Raw genomic sequence first — 16,596 nt, 5'->3', positions numbered from 1 at the left:
GTGCAGCCCCGAACTACCCTAATGCAAAGTAAGTAGAATAGTATTTAAGGTTAAAAAGATTCTCTCAGAACCAACACTCATGTCTCAAGTTAACCGCTTGTACACATATATGTTTTATTTTTATTATATATAATAAAATCAAATATAAAAATAACAAATAAAGATTTTGAAATTCAAGCCAGCAGCCTCAGAACAAGTTCCTGGATTTATGTTCAGGACAATGTAACAGCTAGCACCCATAAGAGACAGTCATTCTCTGTCTTATTATATTCTCTAAAACTATAATGAAAGAGAACTTTACAGAGGAAAATTATAATAATACAACAGGTATAAATCAGAGCTATTACCTGTCGCATTGCAGTTAAAAATCCTTGGGGGTTAAAAAAGCCCGTCATCCAGAAGCAGTGGGGTCGGCCATTGAACACCCACGAGGTAAATTGGCAGTTCCTTTCTATAAGTTCAGTAAACCAGAAACCCAACGTACTTGAAACCCATGATGCCTGAAATACATACATTCAAACAATTAATACAGGCTAAATGTTGCTGTCTAACTGGTTGTGCTCACAGAAAAAAAAATGATAAAATACCAATTTCACTTTTAGAATTTAAAAGTCCCTAAGACATGAATTGCCCTGGGGTTCTGAAATTTAAGTTTTCAAATGATTCTTCCTCCTTGAGATTGTATGACAGAATGAGCTAACAGTCACGTGAATACAGATGGACTGAGAGCTCAGACGCTGCCCCAGATGTCTGCGGTCAGTAGAATCACCTTCCACTTGCAAACACATTCATCACCAGTTCAGCTGGAGAGCAATTAAAACAATTGTATTAAATTGAACTGGTTCCAATTATTTTCCTTCAGTTACAGTTCAGCAGATGCGTTATAAACAAGATCTCTGTTTGCATGACTGTGCTCATGGCCCAACCACCGCTTCACAATACATTCTCTGAATACAGACTCAGAGGAGCCTTTCTCCATTTATCTTTTGTAACGAGGCAAACAATTATATTCTGAAGTTTTTGTCACTTAGAATGTACTTTGATTTCTTCTGATGAAGGAGCAGACGTAGAAACACAGGTCCCTTCACCACCAACAAATTAATTACATTCATTGCCTGTAACATTCCTCCTGAATTCACACGTGGAGCTTCTATCTATGGTTACAACCCGCATGGATATGTCATTGACGTTATCAGCAGCTGTGCTGGCGAGTGTCTCTGAATCATATTTTATAACATTTTACTGCTACTGCAATATTTTATGTATGAATAAATGTAGTGATCCATCTGGATAGATATACCGCTTGAATTTCAAATATCTTAAAAATTTATTTTCCTGTTTTTCAAAAAAAAAAAGGGATTTCCAAAGGCTGATAGTATATTGATCATAAATTAAAAATTAGGTAACTCATTCTGCTCAACATTTATAGATGTGTTAACTAAAAGAGAAGTGCTGACACTACATTTGATCTGAGGACACAGGGAACCACTGTTGAGAGGGTGCCTCCTGGCAAGGACCCCTGTTGCAGAACCTCCCGGGCGTGGACCAAGCTCAGTTTGCTGGGTTAGTGGGAAACAAAACAGTGGCCAGTGACCAGGCAGGTTCTCCTTCTGTCACTGGCAGTGAGGAGAGGCAATTCAGATAGAAAACTGTCTGGCCTTGGCAATAAATTTGTGAAAGGTGAAAAAGAGTGGAAGAGGTCCAGTCAAAGCTAATTTTGAGTTTCTAAGCTGTGTGATTAGAGTGATGAATAGTACTGTTGTCAAATAAGAAGTCAACAGGAAGGGCACTCCCCAGGTACTTTATGCTGCCTGTGGGACCCACTGCCTTGGCATCTGCCCAAACCCTGAGTGAGAAATTGGAGCCTCAGCGCTGAGTCTCTTCTGAAAGACTATCTGTTCTAACCTCATCAGGTCTCACCTTCCCAATAACCTGAGTAACTTCAAAAGGCCAAGCACCTAGTCACCCCATGACCCAGTCTCATCTCTAGATGCAGCCCTCTCCGTACAGCCCCCAGTCCGACCCAAACCTCAGCCCCCTGCCCTCCCAAGTCTTTCTACTGCACCTTCAGCATCCTCAGTGCCATGATGAGCCGAATCCTCAAGATCCTTCACCTCTTCTCTGAATATTTCCCCCACCTCCTCTGTAATCTCTCCCCCACCGTCACCCAGAAAAAACTGCTTCCTTTGTAGCCCTCTCAGATTGTAAGACAGCCATCAGGGCCAAGGAAGGAATAGATATCCCTGTTTCTGACGAGTTATAGTTTCCCATTATTCTCTGCCTTTGAATCTCAGACACTCTGGACATCCCATCCTCACCCCTTCTTGTTTCTGCCACCACTGGTTACTGCCTCTTACTTATCAAGGAATTTGGCTCCTGGTTTGTTCTTCCATTCCATCCCCAAAATAATCATGAAGATGAGGATGATGACAGTGGTGATGATATAAATGGTGGTGATGGAGGTCTGGTGGTGGAGGTGCTGGTGGAGGAGGTAGTGGTGGTGATGATGGTAGTGAAAGAGGTAGTGGTGACAGAGCTGGTGAAAGTAGTAGGGATGCTGGCAGGGTGATGGTCATGAAGGTGGTAATGATGGAAGTAGTGGTGGCAGAGATGGTGGTGATGGTGTTGGTGGTGGTAATAACAGAAATGGTGGTAGTAATAGAAATGGTGGCAGTGGAGGTGGCTTGCAGGCAGTGGTGATGGAAGTGGTGGGGTGAAGGTGATGGTGATGCAGGTAGTAATGAAGTAGTAGTCATGAAGACGGTGGTGGTAGTGGCGGAGATGGTGGTGGTGGTAATAATGGTGGTAGTATTGGAGGTATGTGGTTTTAACAATAATAGTAGCAAGCACTTATGTAACACTGGCCACATGCCAGACACTGTTCTAAGCACTTTACATTCTTCAGTTTAATGATCTCAAGGGCTGTAGTAGAGATGAGACTAATAATAATTCCCATGATACAGATGAGGAAACTTAGACATGGCAAGACAAGTAGCTTACCTGAGCTTGCACAGCTTGGATGTGGCCAAGGCACAATTTGAAGACAGGTATTCTGGCTTCAAAATTCAGCTCATCACCCATTAACCGCACTTATTTACTTCCACTAATCATTCTTGGTGACACCAGGATCCCTGTGAATGACCCATTTAATACCCTACCTTCTTATCTCATGACCTCTGATCTCTAACAATCCACTTAATTCACCCAGTCCCACCCTTGGGCTTTCAACCTTGTCATCAAATACTGCCCTCCTGGGCCAAGCACATTATCTCCACAACTCTATTTCCTTCCAAGGACTGAGAGCTCCACTTCCATAACACTTCAGGCTTCTTCATCCCGTCACTCCCCTCACTCCCAGGAGGTAAAGAAACACATCTGACTTGAAGGGAGGTGGGGTGTGGCACAGATAGTTTGTTAAATGACCAGCGAGTTTTCATCCCCTGTGGGAAGTGACCCCTACACTTCCCAGTCTCCTATTCATGTTGTCTTGTGTCTCTGCATCTATTCTGATCCATGACGATCAGATCCAGTGTACCTTGTCCATTCCTCCCTTCTCCCTACTATGATGATTTCATGCCACATGGTGGAAGAGCCACCACCACATGGTGAGGCCGCCACCAGATGATCCCACTGTAACTGTGGGGAGCTCCGGCCCCACCCAGTATGTGGAAAAGAAAGAGAAGTAACCTCCAATGTGTGTCAGTAGATCAGCACGGAGACAGCAGGTGGTTAGGAAAGTCCTATCGGCAGCAGAAAACATGGAGATACTCATTCAGAAACAGCAACTTTCTCTTTTTCCTCTGGGGATCAGAAACCTCCAGGGAGCACACCCTCTGCTCTGCTCCGCAGGGGAGCCCTATGGACACCTTGCTCTTGGACATCCCACATCTAGAACTGCAACAATAAATCACCATTGTTTAAACAATTCAGTTTGTGGTAGCTCATTATGCAACCCCAGAAAACCAACGCATCTTCCATTGCACTTGCCTAGGGAAGCCCAACATGGCACGACCTCGACCATCGCCCTCCCCAGGCCCACTCCCAGTCGGCTGAGTGAGGCTGCAGGAAGCTGCACAACTGTACAGACCCGGTTCACTTTGCATCCGTGACTTCAGATCACAAGTGCGGAAAGCCTGGCACAGTTCTCCACCTGCCATCCATCCCGGTTTCCTCCTTCTGCCAAACCTTCAGGGAGGGTAGAGCACATATGCACTTCTGAAGGGGAGCAGGGACTTTCAGAAAGACCTGTGAGTCAAGTACCCGAGGAGTTCCTACTGTGGCAGCAGTCACCCTTGGTGATGGCATATGACAAATGAGCAATTTCTCAGGAAATATGGGATATACATACAGCAACCCCCCTACCCTTTCCCAGGTCTCTTCTCCATCATAAGCAATCTTAGAGATTTCACTTATTTTCCCCACAAATTGCACTTGCATACAACACACAGAGGCTTAAACACAGAACAAAGAAGCTATGTCATTTAGGCACCCTCTGCCCTCAAATACACAGGTTTTCCTGCTTAAAAAAGACACTCAGTCCTTTTTTAGAAAGGACTATTCCAAGTAGAAATTATTTCTTAAAACCACATCTCTCATGTGACACAATCACCAACAGGTAAATCAGTAAGCACACTTGTTATCTTGAGATATATATACTCACATATCTACAAACAAAAGAAAGAAAATGTTTAATATGCATGAGTATCTCAGAACATTCTCTTCTATGAAACTAGTATCATGGGCTCTGAAGCCCAAGAGCTTGGATTTAAATTCTGATTCTTGGATGATTTAGGTGTGTCATTTGAGAAAAGATGTAACCTCTCTCAGACGCAAGTCCCTCATCTGTAAATTAAGAGCAATAAAATGTAAGATTGAAATAAAAGAATGCATGTAAATCGCCTGCCCCGATACATGGGAAATGCTACATAATTTCCTTCCCTACCTACAATCTAAAAATGCAGGACTATAAAGGGATTAGTCCCTAAGCAAAAGAACACCTTTAAGTAAATTATCCATAGATGCTTTCCACTAGCCAGTTGCAACTCTTCACAACAATAAAGTGACTAGGCAGAGCAGGAGCAGACTTCAACGTACTTTTCTCCACTGAGCAGGAATTCTGGCATCAAACATGCAATTCAATGCATCGCGAAGATTTTCACTCATGATGATGGTGCCATCGATGGCAAGTTTGAGCTCAGTCAGGGTGCTGCGGACCAGCGTGAGCACCCTTTGCATTCTGTCTATCTCCTGCCTGAGGAAGATGTTCATCGGCTGGAACGGTCCCATCTTCTGCAGCCTCTCTCTCACCTGTCATGGAGACATGCAGCACACGTTATAAAGTAGAAAGCTGTTAACATTTATGTCACTGGGGTTTCAAAAAGGCCCCAGATTTTACAATTCCACAAGTGGTAAGCTTTTATTTATTTTTTTCACTGCCAGAAAATAGACAAGAAATAAGAAAGGAAACATCTGTTAGAGGACCAGCCGACTTTCCAGCCCATGTGGGGAAAACAGGCAGCCACTAATGCACAGGAAAATAAAAGAGCGTGACCCCAGCCACGCAGCCTTCTACACAGCAACTGCGCTGATTTGGAAATAGTCACTTACTGCTAATCTAAGACTTTCAGGCACATAAGTGGACACACAGGAACAGACATGTATACATACATGACCATTCTGCTGCCTGCCTCAAAAAACTACACATATATTTTCAAAGCTTTCTGTTTTCCATCAAAGCACTCACCCATCCACCCACCCACCCACCCAATCATTTCCACCCTGCAAGCATTAATTGAGAATCTTCTACGAATCAGTTATTGTGCTGGGCTGAGTTGCATTATCCTAGGGTAGCTCTGATACATCCAGCAAACAGAGGGAGATGCTTCTAAACCCCATTACTTACCTTATTTATTTGTTTATTATATTTTTATCTATGTTTAATGCTTCATAAATATTTCAACCACTGCTAGACATGAATGACCTGTTTCCTGTTACTATAATGAAAGGTGTTTGTAAAAGCTGATTGCAGTATTGATTTTCTCCAAGCAAGCGATCCGAGTTTCTTCCCCAGGAAATGATTCCCTTGGTGATAGGTCCCTGAGTTCAGTCTACCGTATTCACAGCCAAAGTGACCTGCTTCGTAAAAAGTAATAAGATGCTGAGGAAACAAAAGCCCACAGGGTTCCTCCTGAAAACAGGTGGAAAGGGGGCAATACAGAAAGGGACAGGGCGGCCCTGTGACAAAAGTGTCACACTTAGTCCGGGTCATCTTTTAAGACAGTGTGGAAAGTAACCTAGTTATTTTTGCTTTTATCAAAAGTTTAAAATTCTTGTCAGGGTAAATATCTTCACAATTTGCTAATATGTCTAAAAAATTAACCTTCATAATCATGAAATTGCTTAGAAGTTAGTTGCATATTAAAAAGACATACTAATAAGTGGACTAAATGGTAATGGAAACAATATAATAAAGGTTACATATATTTTAAAAGACATACTAGTGTTTTAAACCTGTGAGATGAAGAAGCTGCAAAGCAGGTTAATGATAAAAATACAGACTCCCTGAAATTAAGAATGCCTGAGTTTTAAGGTGTACATTAAATTGCACAACATTTTTTAAATAATCAGGTGCTATACTCTAAAAATACATTATTTTTCTTTCAACAAATAGCAATGTGAAGTACCTCGATGGAAAGCTCTAGAAAAGGAATCCTAACCCATCAGTATATACTTGTAACTGAATTATGAATATTAACATTCACATCAAGTTTTCTTATTATTTATATGTCAAAATGATCACATTTATAGATTCAAAAACTTCTTTTTCTGGGTTTTCAGGAAGTGAGGTTTTTTAAAATATTCTTTTCAGAAAAATGTTTGCCCCCTTTCCCCATTCCCCTAGCGGAACACACACATCCACAGCAGACATTCTGGCAAGACTTCGACTCACTTCAAACGGGCCGTAGTCAGGGGGCAGCTTTTCCAGCATGTCGTCAGCCAGCCGGGCCACCACGGCCTCCCGGGTTTCATCCCCTCCACCAGAGCTGTCCTTGGGTTGGATGCCCAGGATGGTGTCCAGCACGTCCTTGGCCAGCTTGCTCTGGTACGTGATGTCGGCATTGGGGTGCAGCCCAAAGACCTCGGGGCTGTCGTAGGTGGGCAAACTCTGAACAACAAGTACCGTGGTAAGCACAGACTGCTGCCATAAAGACAGGTTAAAGTATACTGTCTCAGGGAAGAAGCGCGCTTTTATTAGAATATGCATTTATAAAAGATGCCTTATTTGTATCAAACCACCATCTCAATAATTTCTCCAGAAAAAAATCAAAAGTTGCCTTGAAAAAAATTAACATTGAGAAACATAATCTGCTCATGGTACTTTAATATCTACACCTCCAACCAATTTAATCAAAGAGATACTGTCTTGTTTTATAATATGTAAGACAGAGAGGGAAATGTGGATTGGTATTTTGTTTTCTGAAGGTCTGATCTAATTCAAGCCAGTTTTTTAAATGAATGTTGGATAATTAATGGTTACTAAGTGTTTAAGATACCAGAAAATGACAGTTGTACCAATTAGGACCCAAATAAAGGAACTGTATTCTCCTGGAGAGAAACTATGAAAAGAGAGAACTATTAACAGAGCAATAGAGTCAGGGAGGAAAACAGCAAGAACAAGTGGGCAAAATTCTCCCCCTGCTACTAGACAAAGAGAAAATTTACTTGCAATTTGACATATTTCTACATGTGAATTGTTTTATTGTCCTATTCATAGTTCCCTCCTATCTACTCCCTTATTTTATTTCTTTTTACATAATGTCTTCCTATGTATGAACTCAAGTTCATTGTGAAATGAGATGTATATAAATAAATATATGTACAGGCATATCTGAATTTATACCTTCAAAGGCACTTTTTTATTCAGTGCTAATCATTTAAAGACACATATAGTACAATTAAAATACATATATTTGCTGATTTGAATTAGTGAAAGTGTAAAGATGATAATATATGATAAATTCATCACATCTATTTATCATAGAACCTCTAAATATACTAATAAATTTAGCCCTCTGGGGTTGTTGTGCTTTAGTTTGTTCACTCTGAGATAAATCTTAGAGGCAAATGAGATTGCTAAATAACGATCTAATGAATTCAAGGTATAGAGACAGAAACTGTAGTTACCTTGAAACACAAATCAACTTTCTTCCCCCAATTTCCTGTCAAAATCTATTTTATTCTTTCTTAGAGCAATGTTTCTCAGTCAGGAGTGAATTTGCGCCCCCAGAAAACATTTGGTAATGTCTGCAGAACGTTTTGGTTGTCACAACTGGGTAAGAGATGTGCTGACATCATGTGGGGAGAGGCCAGGGTTGCTACTAACCCCAAGAGAGCCCCCCATCACCGCCACCATGACAAAGAAGTACCTGGCCCTGAATGAAGAAGTTCTTGTACGAATGGGCTCCTGTACACACTCATGCACTGTGCATTAGACCCAGATTAAGGAACAGATGTCACAAAATAAGGCAAGTGGATTAAAAACTAGAACAGACTGTCCAGAAGCAGCCTCTGCCCTGTTATCACAAGTCACTGAAGTCTCACAGGTGGAGAGCTCTGGGGAGTTTGTGCAGGTTCCCCGGCTCTCATCTGCTCAACCTGTCATCTCCCCAAAAATATTCCTCACTGAAGCATTACAAGAGAATGGGAGGAGGGCGTTCATACAAAACATACATGCAGAACAAATACAACCATTTTAATCACTGGGGAAATATAAACATGAAGAAAGCATCGATGGTGGAAGTTTCAATATGTATCACCATTAAAAATTATACTAAAGAGAGTATATGAGTAAATGGTGCAAATCAATAACTAAAAGGTCAAATGCTGAGGATATTTACTCTATGCATAAAAGTTTGACATTGACACACCTGGATATAATGAAGGTAGTTATCCACCGTGCTGCATTTTGGAATATTATATCCTTGGTAAAAGCTGAAATCTGGTCCAAACATATTTTCACTGAACCAAACCTTAGCAAATGTGTTCAACAATCTCTTATCATAGTCATCCGTGACTCTGCCTCCATATTGAATCTCGCCTATCATGTAGCGGATGGTGGTCCAGGAGACACCCTGCGAAAATTTATAGAATAATTGTGTAGAACTGATTACTGTCTTATCCTCATTTTGCCTGCCAAGGAATGTCACTTATTCACTCATTTATTTATAAGGTAAAAAGTACAGAAGGAAAATTAATTAGGCAAACATAAGTGATTACTCAAAACTCATCCTCGTAACTTGACATAGATTCTGCTTCTTATTTTCATATTTTAATTTCAACAGAAAAAGGATGTTTATTTTTTGAATATTTGGAAGGTTCTTTAAGAATCACACACTTCAAAAGTAATCTAGACTTCATTTTCATTTTTTAAGGTTTTTTAAAAGTTTCCCCACTCAATGCCCCTATCCTCTAAAAAACTCTGTTAGGTTGTGTTATGTGTAATGTCAACTTGACTTTAATTTATAAAAAGATCATCAAAACTTGGTTATTTTTTAGCTGAAATCAAGAGGCAAGTGTGACCTAAGTTGCTATGACTTAAAGATAATGACTTTGCAAGCACAGAAAATCATCACTCTTACAAGATTTACTCCAAAGCTGCCCCCACCCAGAAAACATTTGGTGATGTCTGCAGAACTTTTTGGTTGTCACAACTGGGTAAGGGATGTGCTGACATCCCTTACACCCCTGGGTGGGGGTCACCTTAGCTTGAGGACCCGCAATCACCAGTGGCATGAAGCAGCACACACACGGTACCTTTTTGATATCCATGTCGTCTAAATGGTTTTGGATGAACTGCACAGTGGCATTAAAGTCCGCTTGATTAAATTCATAAGGGATGTTCCACCCCAGGGCACCAAACTTCCGCCTCTCCTGGACCGTGGAGTGCAGGAAAGCCACGGCGTACAGCAGGGGCTTCCACGGGGCCGCCGCGCTCACGTCCAGCAGGTCTTGGCTCACACCTGCTGAGGTCAGCCGGGTGGAAACCTGTGTCAGCTCTCCAACATCTTCAGTTTCTACTGCTTTTATCAGTTATTAATTCTTTTTGTAAATTCCTAATATTAAACTTCACTTATCTTAAATTATTTTTTATCACACTCATATGGCAAGAGTAATTTAAGTTGGGGACCTAGAGGGCACATTTCTCTGAAAAATCAGCAAAGAGATTTGAGGGAAAGAGGGGCTCACTGACATGGATCAAGTTCCTGCCAATCTAACCAGATAATGTGGGGAGAAAGTAGAGGTGGAGGAATGATGGCAGTGAAATAAATACTGCTGCTATGACTACAACCACCACTAAATAATAACAATAATAAGCTTACATCATCATCATCATCATTATTATTATTAGGAGCATGTACATACACTATTTTAATTAATATTAAATTGTTAATATTGCGTGTATAGAAGCCCATGGCAACCTAAATATATTCCTGAAGCAATAGTTATGATGATTATACATGTATCCATAATACACATATAAAACCATAAATTTTCTCATTTGGTAACCTGTTTTCATTGCCATTACTCTTCCACATCCGTTTTATCCTGACATTACTTTATAAACTGGCAGGAATTTGAGTCCTGTTAACAATTCCAAAAAATCTCCTTGTAGATTTATCAGAATGATATAGAATTGTTGCATTCATTACTGTTATTCAATACACTAGATTCCAATCATCACCGATAGATTTTATGTTCCTTATTTTACATGTGAGAAAATGAAAACTCCAGTGTCTGAGTGACTAACACCCAAGAGAACACAGCATTTTGTTGAGGGAGGATCAGAAACAGGATTTCTGACTCCACAGTCCAAGCTCTTTTCAAGGCCACGAGTCCCAGACAGGAAGCCATGAAGTACAGGAAGCAAAGGCAAAGAGAAAAATCTCAGTTCCAGTTCTAAATGGAGGGCATTTGGTCGGTCTGCTTTTGCTCCTTTTGTTTGATTTCTAATTCGCTACTGTTCTGCTGTTATGGAATATGGCTTCATGAAATAAAGGCAGGTCATAATTTTAATCCAGCCTCTCCTCTTGGAAGGGGCTACCCTCCTTCTTCATGTATGGAGCATAAAGTCTATATATGACCAAAACATCAACTTTAGATATTTACATAAAAAAGTAGGTGTCTAGCAGAGAATAGTAGAGGACAAAGTAGAGCAATATTAGGAAAAATATAAGGTGGGAAATTCTGAGCTCTGGTGCCTTTCCTGCCAGGTCACATTCCACAAGAACCATGGCAAAGAGGCCATGCACTCCTCCACAAGTTAAATAACAGTACTCTTTGCTATAACTATACTCCAGCTAATTCTGTTTCTACAATTTCTTTAAGAAAATAGTTCAAGTGCAAGAACACCAATAAACTTGGATGTATTCCTCCACTCACCGCCATATGTTCTTTTCAGTCCTGCCCGGAGGCCCTGCGGAGGCTCATTGGCAAACTTAATGGACATCTGAAGGAGTGTGATGGGAAACTGCCTGTGAACCTCGGTGGTCATCCACAGGCGGAAAGCGTCGTGCACAGTCTCAGTGTCTGTAACTGTGTCCATCAGCTCAGCCATGAAATCCAGCCCCAGGTGGCAGTTCTGCAGAAGTGCCCATCCTCCCTGCGTCAACGACAGTGAGTGGCAATGAGGCTATTTTGTGTTTTGCCCAGAGATTTAAGTTAGTACGTTTTTTTAAAATGAAGTAATTGTAACTTAACAAAACAGCACACTAAACACTTTAAATGAATCTAGGTCAAAACAAAGACACAATAAAGTTTAACTGAGACAGGTGTATCTTTTCCTGTTCCGTATACTGGTCCCACATGTAGCATGCCAATTGTATTAATACATGGCAGGAGTCATGAAAATAACCAACGTGGAGCATAAAAAGAGACAGCGGCACTTGCCAGTGAACATGCTGATTGCAAATACCCGTCTAGCTCAGCTCCTTCCCCAAAAGGCCATGAAAAGTCCAGGGAGGGGACTTTTTTTGAAGGCATGAACTCTTAAGAACAAAAACAGCGAGGCCAAAGACACCATCAATAACATATCAAATGAACTCAAGAAAGTTGAATCCTCAGCTGACATTCAGGAAAGCTGAAATGTAAACTGAATTACACCGCAAAACTCCCAAAACACTCAAGAATGGTGACAAGAGGTCCCTTGGGAAGTTGAGAGAGAAGGTGGGTGAAAAGATTGACAGTCCAGACCCCTGACATGTTCCTGCCTCGCCTACAGAAGGATGGAAAGCTAATTTTCTTTCAAAGGCAAAACAGACAGCCTTTGCACTGGAGCACATCAGCACACAGGGTACAGGAACCTCACTGAAAACAGACGAAAGAAAAATTTCCCACTGATTGTGAGACCCACCCCTCATGGCTCCCACTGACTTCCCAGAATACTAATAGCTGGGCATACACCCTCTAGAATGTGGAAGAACTTTTGCTGGGGAATTTGACCATTCTAAGAATAAGAGCCTTAGAAGATAAGCCTGATCTTTTTCATAAATTTTTCTATGAGCATAAGAATATTCCATGTATAAAGCAGAACTGGAAAAATTTTAGGTCATATAATAATAATTGACTCAATATCTAATCTATAGAATATTTTTGCTAATATTACCCACAATATCCAGATGATAATCCTGAGTTGTTTTCTTGATCATTTTGTGGATCATTTAGTTTTGACTGACTTAATCCTGAGTTTAATCCTGAGTTATTTCTTTTTCCAAGAAACAAACCAAGCACTAGATCTAAAATCTTAGTAGTTACATATAAAATTGATCACTTTGGAATTTGATATATTCCCTTATAATTTTATTCAGAAGTATATAGCATGTACTAAGTAAAGTATTCTTTATCCTTTGAAAATAAATTTTTAAGTGTCAGGTGCATACTTTATTTAAATCTTTTTATGTTTTTTAATTTTTTTATTGATGTTTGAATACAGTTGTCTCCATTTCCCCACCACCACTTTCCCCTGACCTCTCACCCTCAATCCTACCCCGCTTTGGCTTTGTCCATGTGTCCTTTATACAGGTTCATTTACGACCTTTTCCTTCCTTTTGAAAAATTTAATTGATACTGTCCACCCCTTCAAAACAAAAAGAAATTAAACATAAAACTTAACAACAACAGAAGGCTTTAGTTGCTCTCCTTCATCCAGCATACAGGTAAATCCTGATCTAAGTTTCTTAGGTGAGAATTTTGATGCCTCAGTGTTCACCCACAGAATCTGTGGCCAAGGTTCTTCCTTTGAATTGCTGCACTCTGGATTCGACGTTTCGAGTTCATACAGATTGTTCTTTTTGCTCCTATTGGGTAACTGGTTCATCCTGTCATATTGCCTCAAACCTTTCTTACAAAACTTAGAAAAAGCTATTGTCTCTGACAAATTATAAGCATGCTAATAATAATGGATAAACTAAAGGCTAACAATATTCCATTTAAATTATAATTTGGTTGCCTGAAACTATATTATTATTAGCTACACAAATATATATTTTAAATTCAAGAAGTGTCCTGTTCACATTAGTGGCTTTTCTCTCAGTGCAGCAATATGCAGAGGGAGGAAGAGAGAAAGTAGAGAGGAGGGAGGGAAGAGAGGACGGAGAAAGAAACCAAGATCGAGGCCTACCAAGCCCTCATGTCACACCAGACATGGGAGTCTTAAATACAGATGAATTTTTTTCCATCTCCAGGAACACTTTAATCAGATCCCTTCAGTCTTCCCTCTCCCGCTGCAAGCTAAGGTCATCAGACATAGCACAACCCATGTGAAGAACCCCTGTCTTTCACCAAAGCTGGGTGTAGAGCTTTGAGGTAAATATGCAGATTCTAAAACCCAGTGCACCTGGTTCTAGACCAGGAGAAAAGAACTAGAGGCAGCACAGTCGTAAGGTTCTAGATTCAGCAATAGGGACCTAGAAGCAAGTGGTTTCATGGGGGGAGGGGGGAGTCGGGCACTGGCTGGGAGTTGGAAGGAAAAAAAGCCAGTCCTGCCTCACGATTGGGAGTCCCTGGAGAGCACAGGAATCTGAAATATGAAGGATAGCCAGACACAAGAAAGAGGAGTAGGGTCTGGCCCAGTAAAGGCCAGAAAGGGATCTAAACTAAGACTGTGTGTTATGTTATCCAATAGGAACAAGAATCCAAGTGGTTATTCACCCCCACCTTGCTTAGCCAAAGTGTGATGGAAGAGGGGAGTAGGGATGGAGGGGTCCTCCAGACGGAACTGGACACCCCCGAGAAGGCTAGGCCAGAGTAAACACATGAGTGCCTTGTCCAGCAGCTGGGTTCTAGAAATGAAATGGAGGACATCCAGCACACTGTTAAGTCCCTGAAAGTGCCGCAGCTCTGGACTAAACTGTCCCATTAGCAAAGTCAATGTGTGGTTTCCAGAGTTCAGTGGCTCCCAGGCCAGGCCTGAGCACCACATGCTCTGCATGCTGGAGAATTTGCAATCCACAAAGGACGTTAGGAACCCTGCCAGAAAGCAACAGGCCAGGTGTCCTAGAACCTCTAGCACCACTGCAGGGTAATGGCAGATTCCTGGCCTCCGGGATCTGGGCCAGGCCTGGGGGACTCCCGGAGATAGACTGTGCATTCTGGAACTCAAGAAAGATACTGGTGTTGTACATGCTGGAGTGCTGAGGATTCCAAGATTGGAGCTGGAGGGGCTGGACTGAATAACAGAGGGGGCGGGGCTGTGGACCCCACTGAAGGTTTGGGATCTGGAGTGGGTTTAGCATTATGAAACTGGTTAGGAAATAAGATTTTCAGCTGTGTAAGTTTTCTGTAAGACAAAGCCCAGCAGAAAAATATTTTTAATTGCATCTGTTTTTCGATAAAAATTTTCTGATATATGTTTCCTATTTCGTAAATAGCATGCAGTATGTAAATTTAAACTCTTAACAATGCACATGCTCTTTCATGCAATTGTTAACTCTGTAACCTGCAATATCAGCAATGTAACACACAAGTAGACATTTGGCCTCACGTTTGCCATGGTCTGCTGCAGGAGCTTGCGTGCATGGACCTCCTGGCCCTGGCCCATGGACACATAGCGGGTTTCTATTTTTAATCTCTTCCCCAAGGCGATGATGGAATCCGTGGGATCTGAGCCCATGGACAGGAGACAGATGAGTGGTGTCCGTGGATCCGATTCCTCCCATGTCTTTTCCAAGTCCAGGATGACCCCTTCGGCATAGTTTTCTCCCATGGAGTCCATGATGTACTTGCGGGCCTGCCAAAAGTGGTACACATGTCACTGAAACTTGTTCTAACTCCTTCGCATGTACAATGCCGTATGGTTTCCAAAATTAATTTGTGTAGATTATCACAGTGATGTCCACATTAACCCTGCCAGCTACATAGGGCAGAGCCTTTCATAATTATACATGTTATATTTTTTCATTTGGTAATAATCTCTTTTCACTGCTGTCATCCCTCCACGTCCGTTTTATCCTCACTGCCTTGTATAGTGGCAGGAATCTGAGCCTCGTTACTAACTCAAAAAGAAACTATATATTTTCAGATTGATATGTAATAATCATAATGCTCATTATCATTAAAAACATTGTTTTGATTAAAATGCATTCCAATTATCCTGGCTAGATTTCATTGTCCCTATTGTACAACTGGAAAAATGGAAACCCTGACAGACCATTATTCCTGCACCAGGCAACTGAATATTCCCTAATGTGAGCAGCCGTGCTCAGACAAAACGCTGAGAACAAGTCTGATGCTGCCTACGGGGAGGGGAGTTGAATGGGTCCACACTGCAGATCTTCTGCTCTGCTTCCCAGAAAGGTGTCTGATTGAACATCGCTAAAGGAATCTAATCAGAGAGCAAGAACTTTAGAGGAGAGAACATTTTTCCAGAGGGGCCTTCTAGACCTGGTTTAAGACTTGTGTGTTATCATAAGGGTCATGGGAAGCCATTTAGAGAAGGGCGTAATCATATTTCCATTTCCTCTAGAACACACAGTATGGACTAGAGTGGACAAAAATGACTATAGGAGACCAGTGAGGAAGCCACGGCTGTCGTCCACCTATGGATGTCAGAAGCCAGGATGAAGGTACAAAAAGGAGCATGGAACGCTTAGATTTCAGCTTCTGATCAAATATTTTATGAAAAAATAATAATCATAAGGAAGGGAGGGAGGGAGGAAGGAACTATTTGAACCTTCTACACTGCCCATAAAGAAGGCAACTGCTTGACAATTCATCTGGGCAGAATACAAGTAACGAGGTTGAGAAGAAAACTGAAGGCAGGGTGATCTCAGTGTCCGGAGTTGCAAAACTCCTTTTCCTTTTCTTAATAAATCATGGAATCTAGTTGTGTCATAATTGCACAGTGCCTAAGTGGACTTGGAGAGGGTTACTCCATATGTTTTTAACACTCCCTCTGGAGAGTGAAGGGGAACACTTCCTACATTCTGTTATATACCCTGCCTGCCATCACCCCTCAGGCTTTCTTGGAGAAGCCCTTGAAGAATCAACCTATGTTGAATATTACAGTTAAACCTTTAATTGCAAAAACACAATGAGCCTTTT

At 41.3% G+C, this 16,596-nt stretch overlaps 1 protein-coding gene across 2 annotated transcripts in view; it reads right to left on the bottom strand.

Moving 5' to 3' along the window:
* The window catches only part of DNAH5 (dynein axonemal heavy chain 5), a 244,307-nt gene that overhangs the window by 13,057 nt on the left and 214,654 nt on the right, over nt 1-16,596 (bottom strand). For both annotated transcript variants that reach the window (XM_036020259.1, XM_036020258.1), the window contains exons 71-77: nt 15,038-15,283; nt 11,440-11,659; nt 9,814-10,019; nt 8,928-9,131; nt 6,950-7,165; nt 5,095-5,307; nt 348-500 (exon numbers count right to left, since the gene is read on the bottom strand). In XM_036020259.1, coding sequence (XP_035876152.1) covers nt 348-500; nt 5,095-5,307; nt 6,950-7,165; nt 8,928-9,131; nt 9,814-10,019; nt 11,440-11,659; nt 15,038-15,283 — 1,458 coding nt within the window. The remainder of the gene's footprint in view (nt 1-347; nt 501-5,094; nt 5,308-6,949; nt 7,166-8,927; nt 9,132-9,813; nt 10,020-11,439; nt 11,660-15,037; nt 15,284-16,596) is intronic.

The sequence above is a fragment of the Phyllostomus discolor genome, chromosome 3 (assembly GCF_004126475.2).
Source record: "Phyllostomus discolor isolate MPI-MPIP mPhyDis1 chromosome 3, mPhyDis1.pri.v3, whole genome shotgun sequence".
Lineage (NCBI taxonomy): Eukaryota > Metazoa > Chordata > Mammalia > Chiroptera > Phyllostomidae > Phyllostomus > Phyllostomus discolor.
Note: the sequence above shows the minus strand (reverse complement) of the source record. Positions and strands in the feature narration are given on the sequence as shown.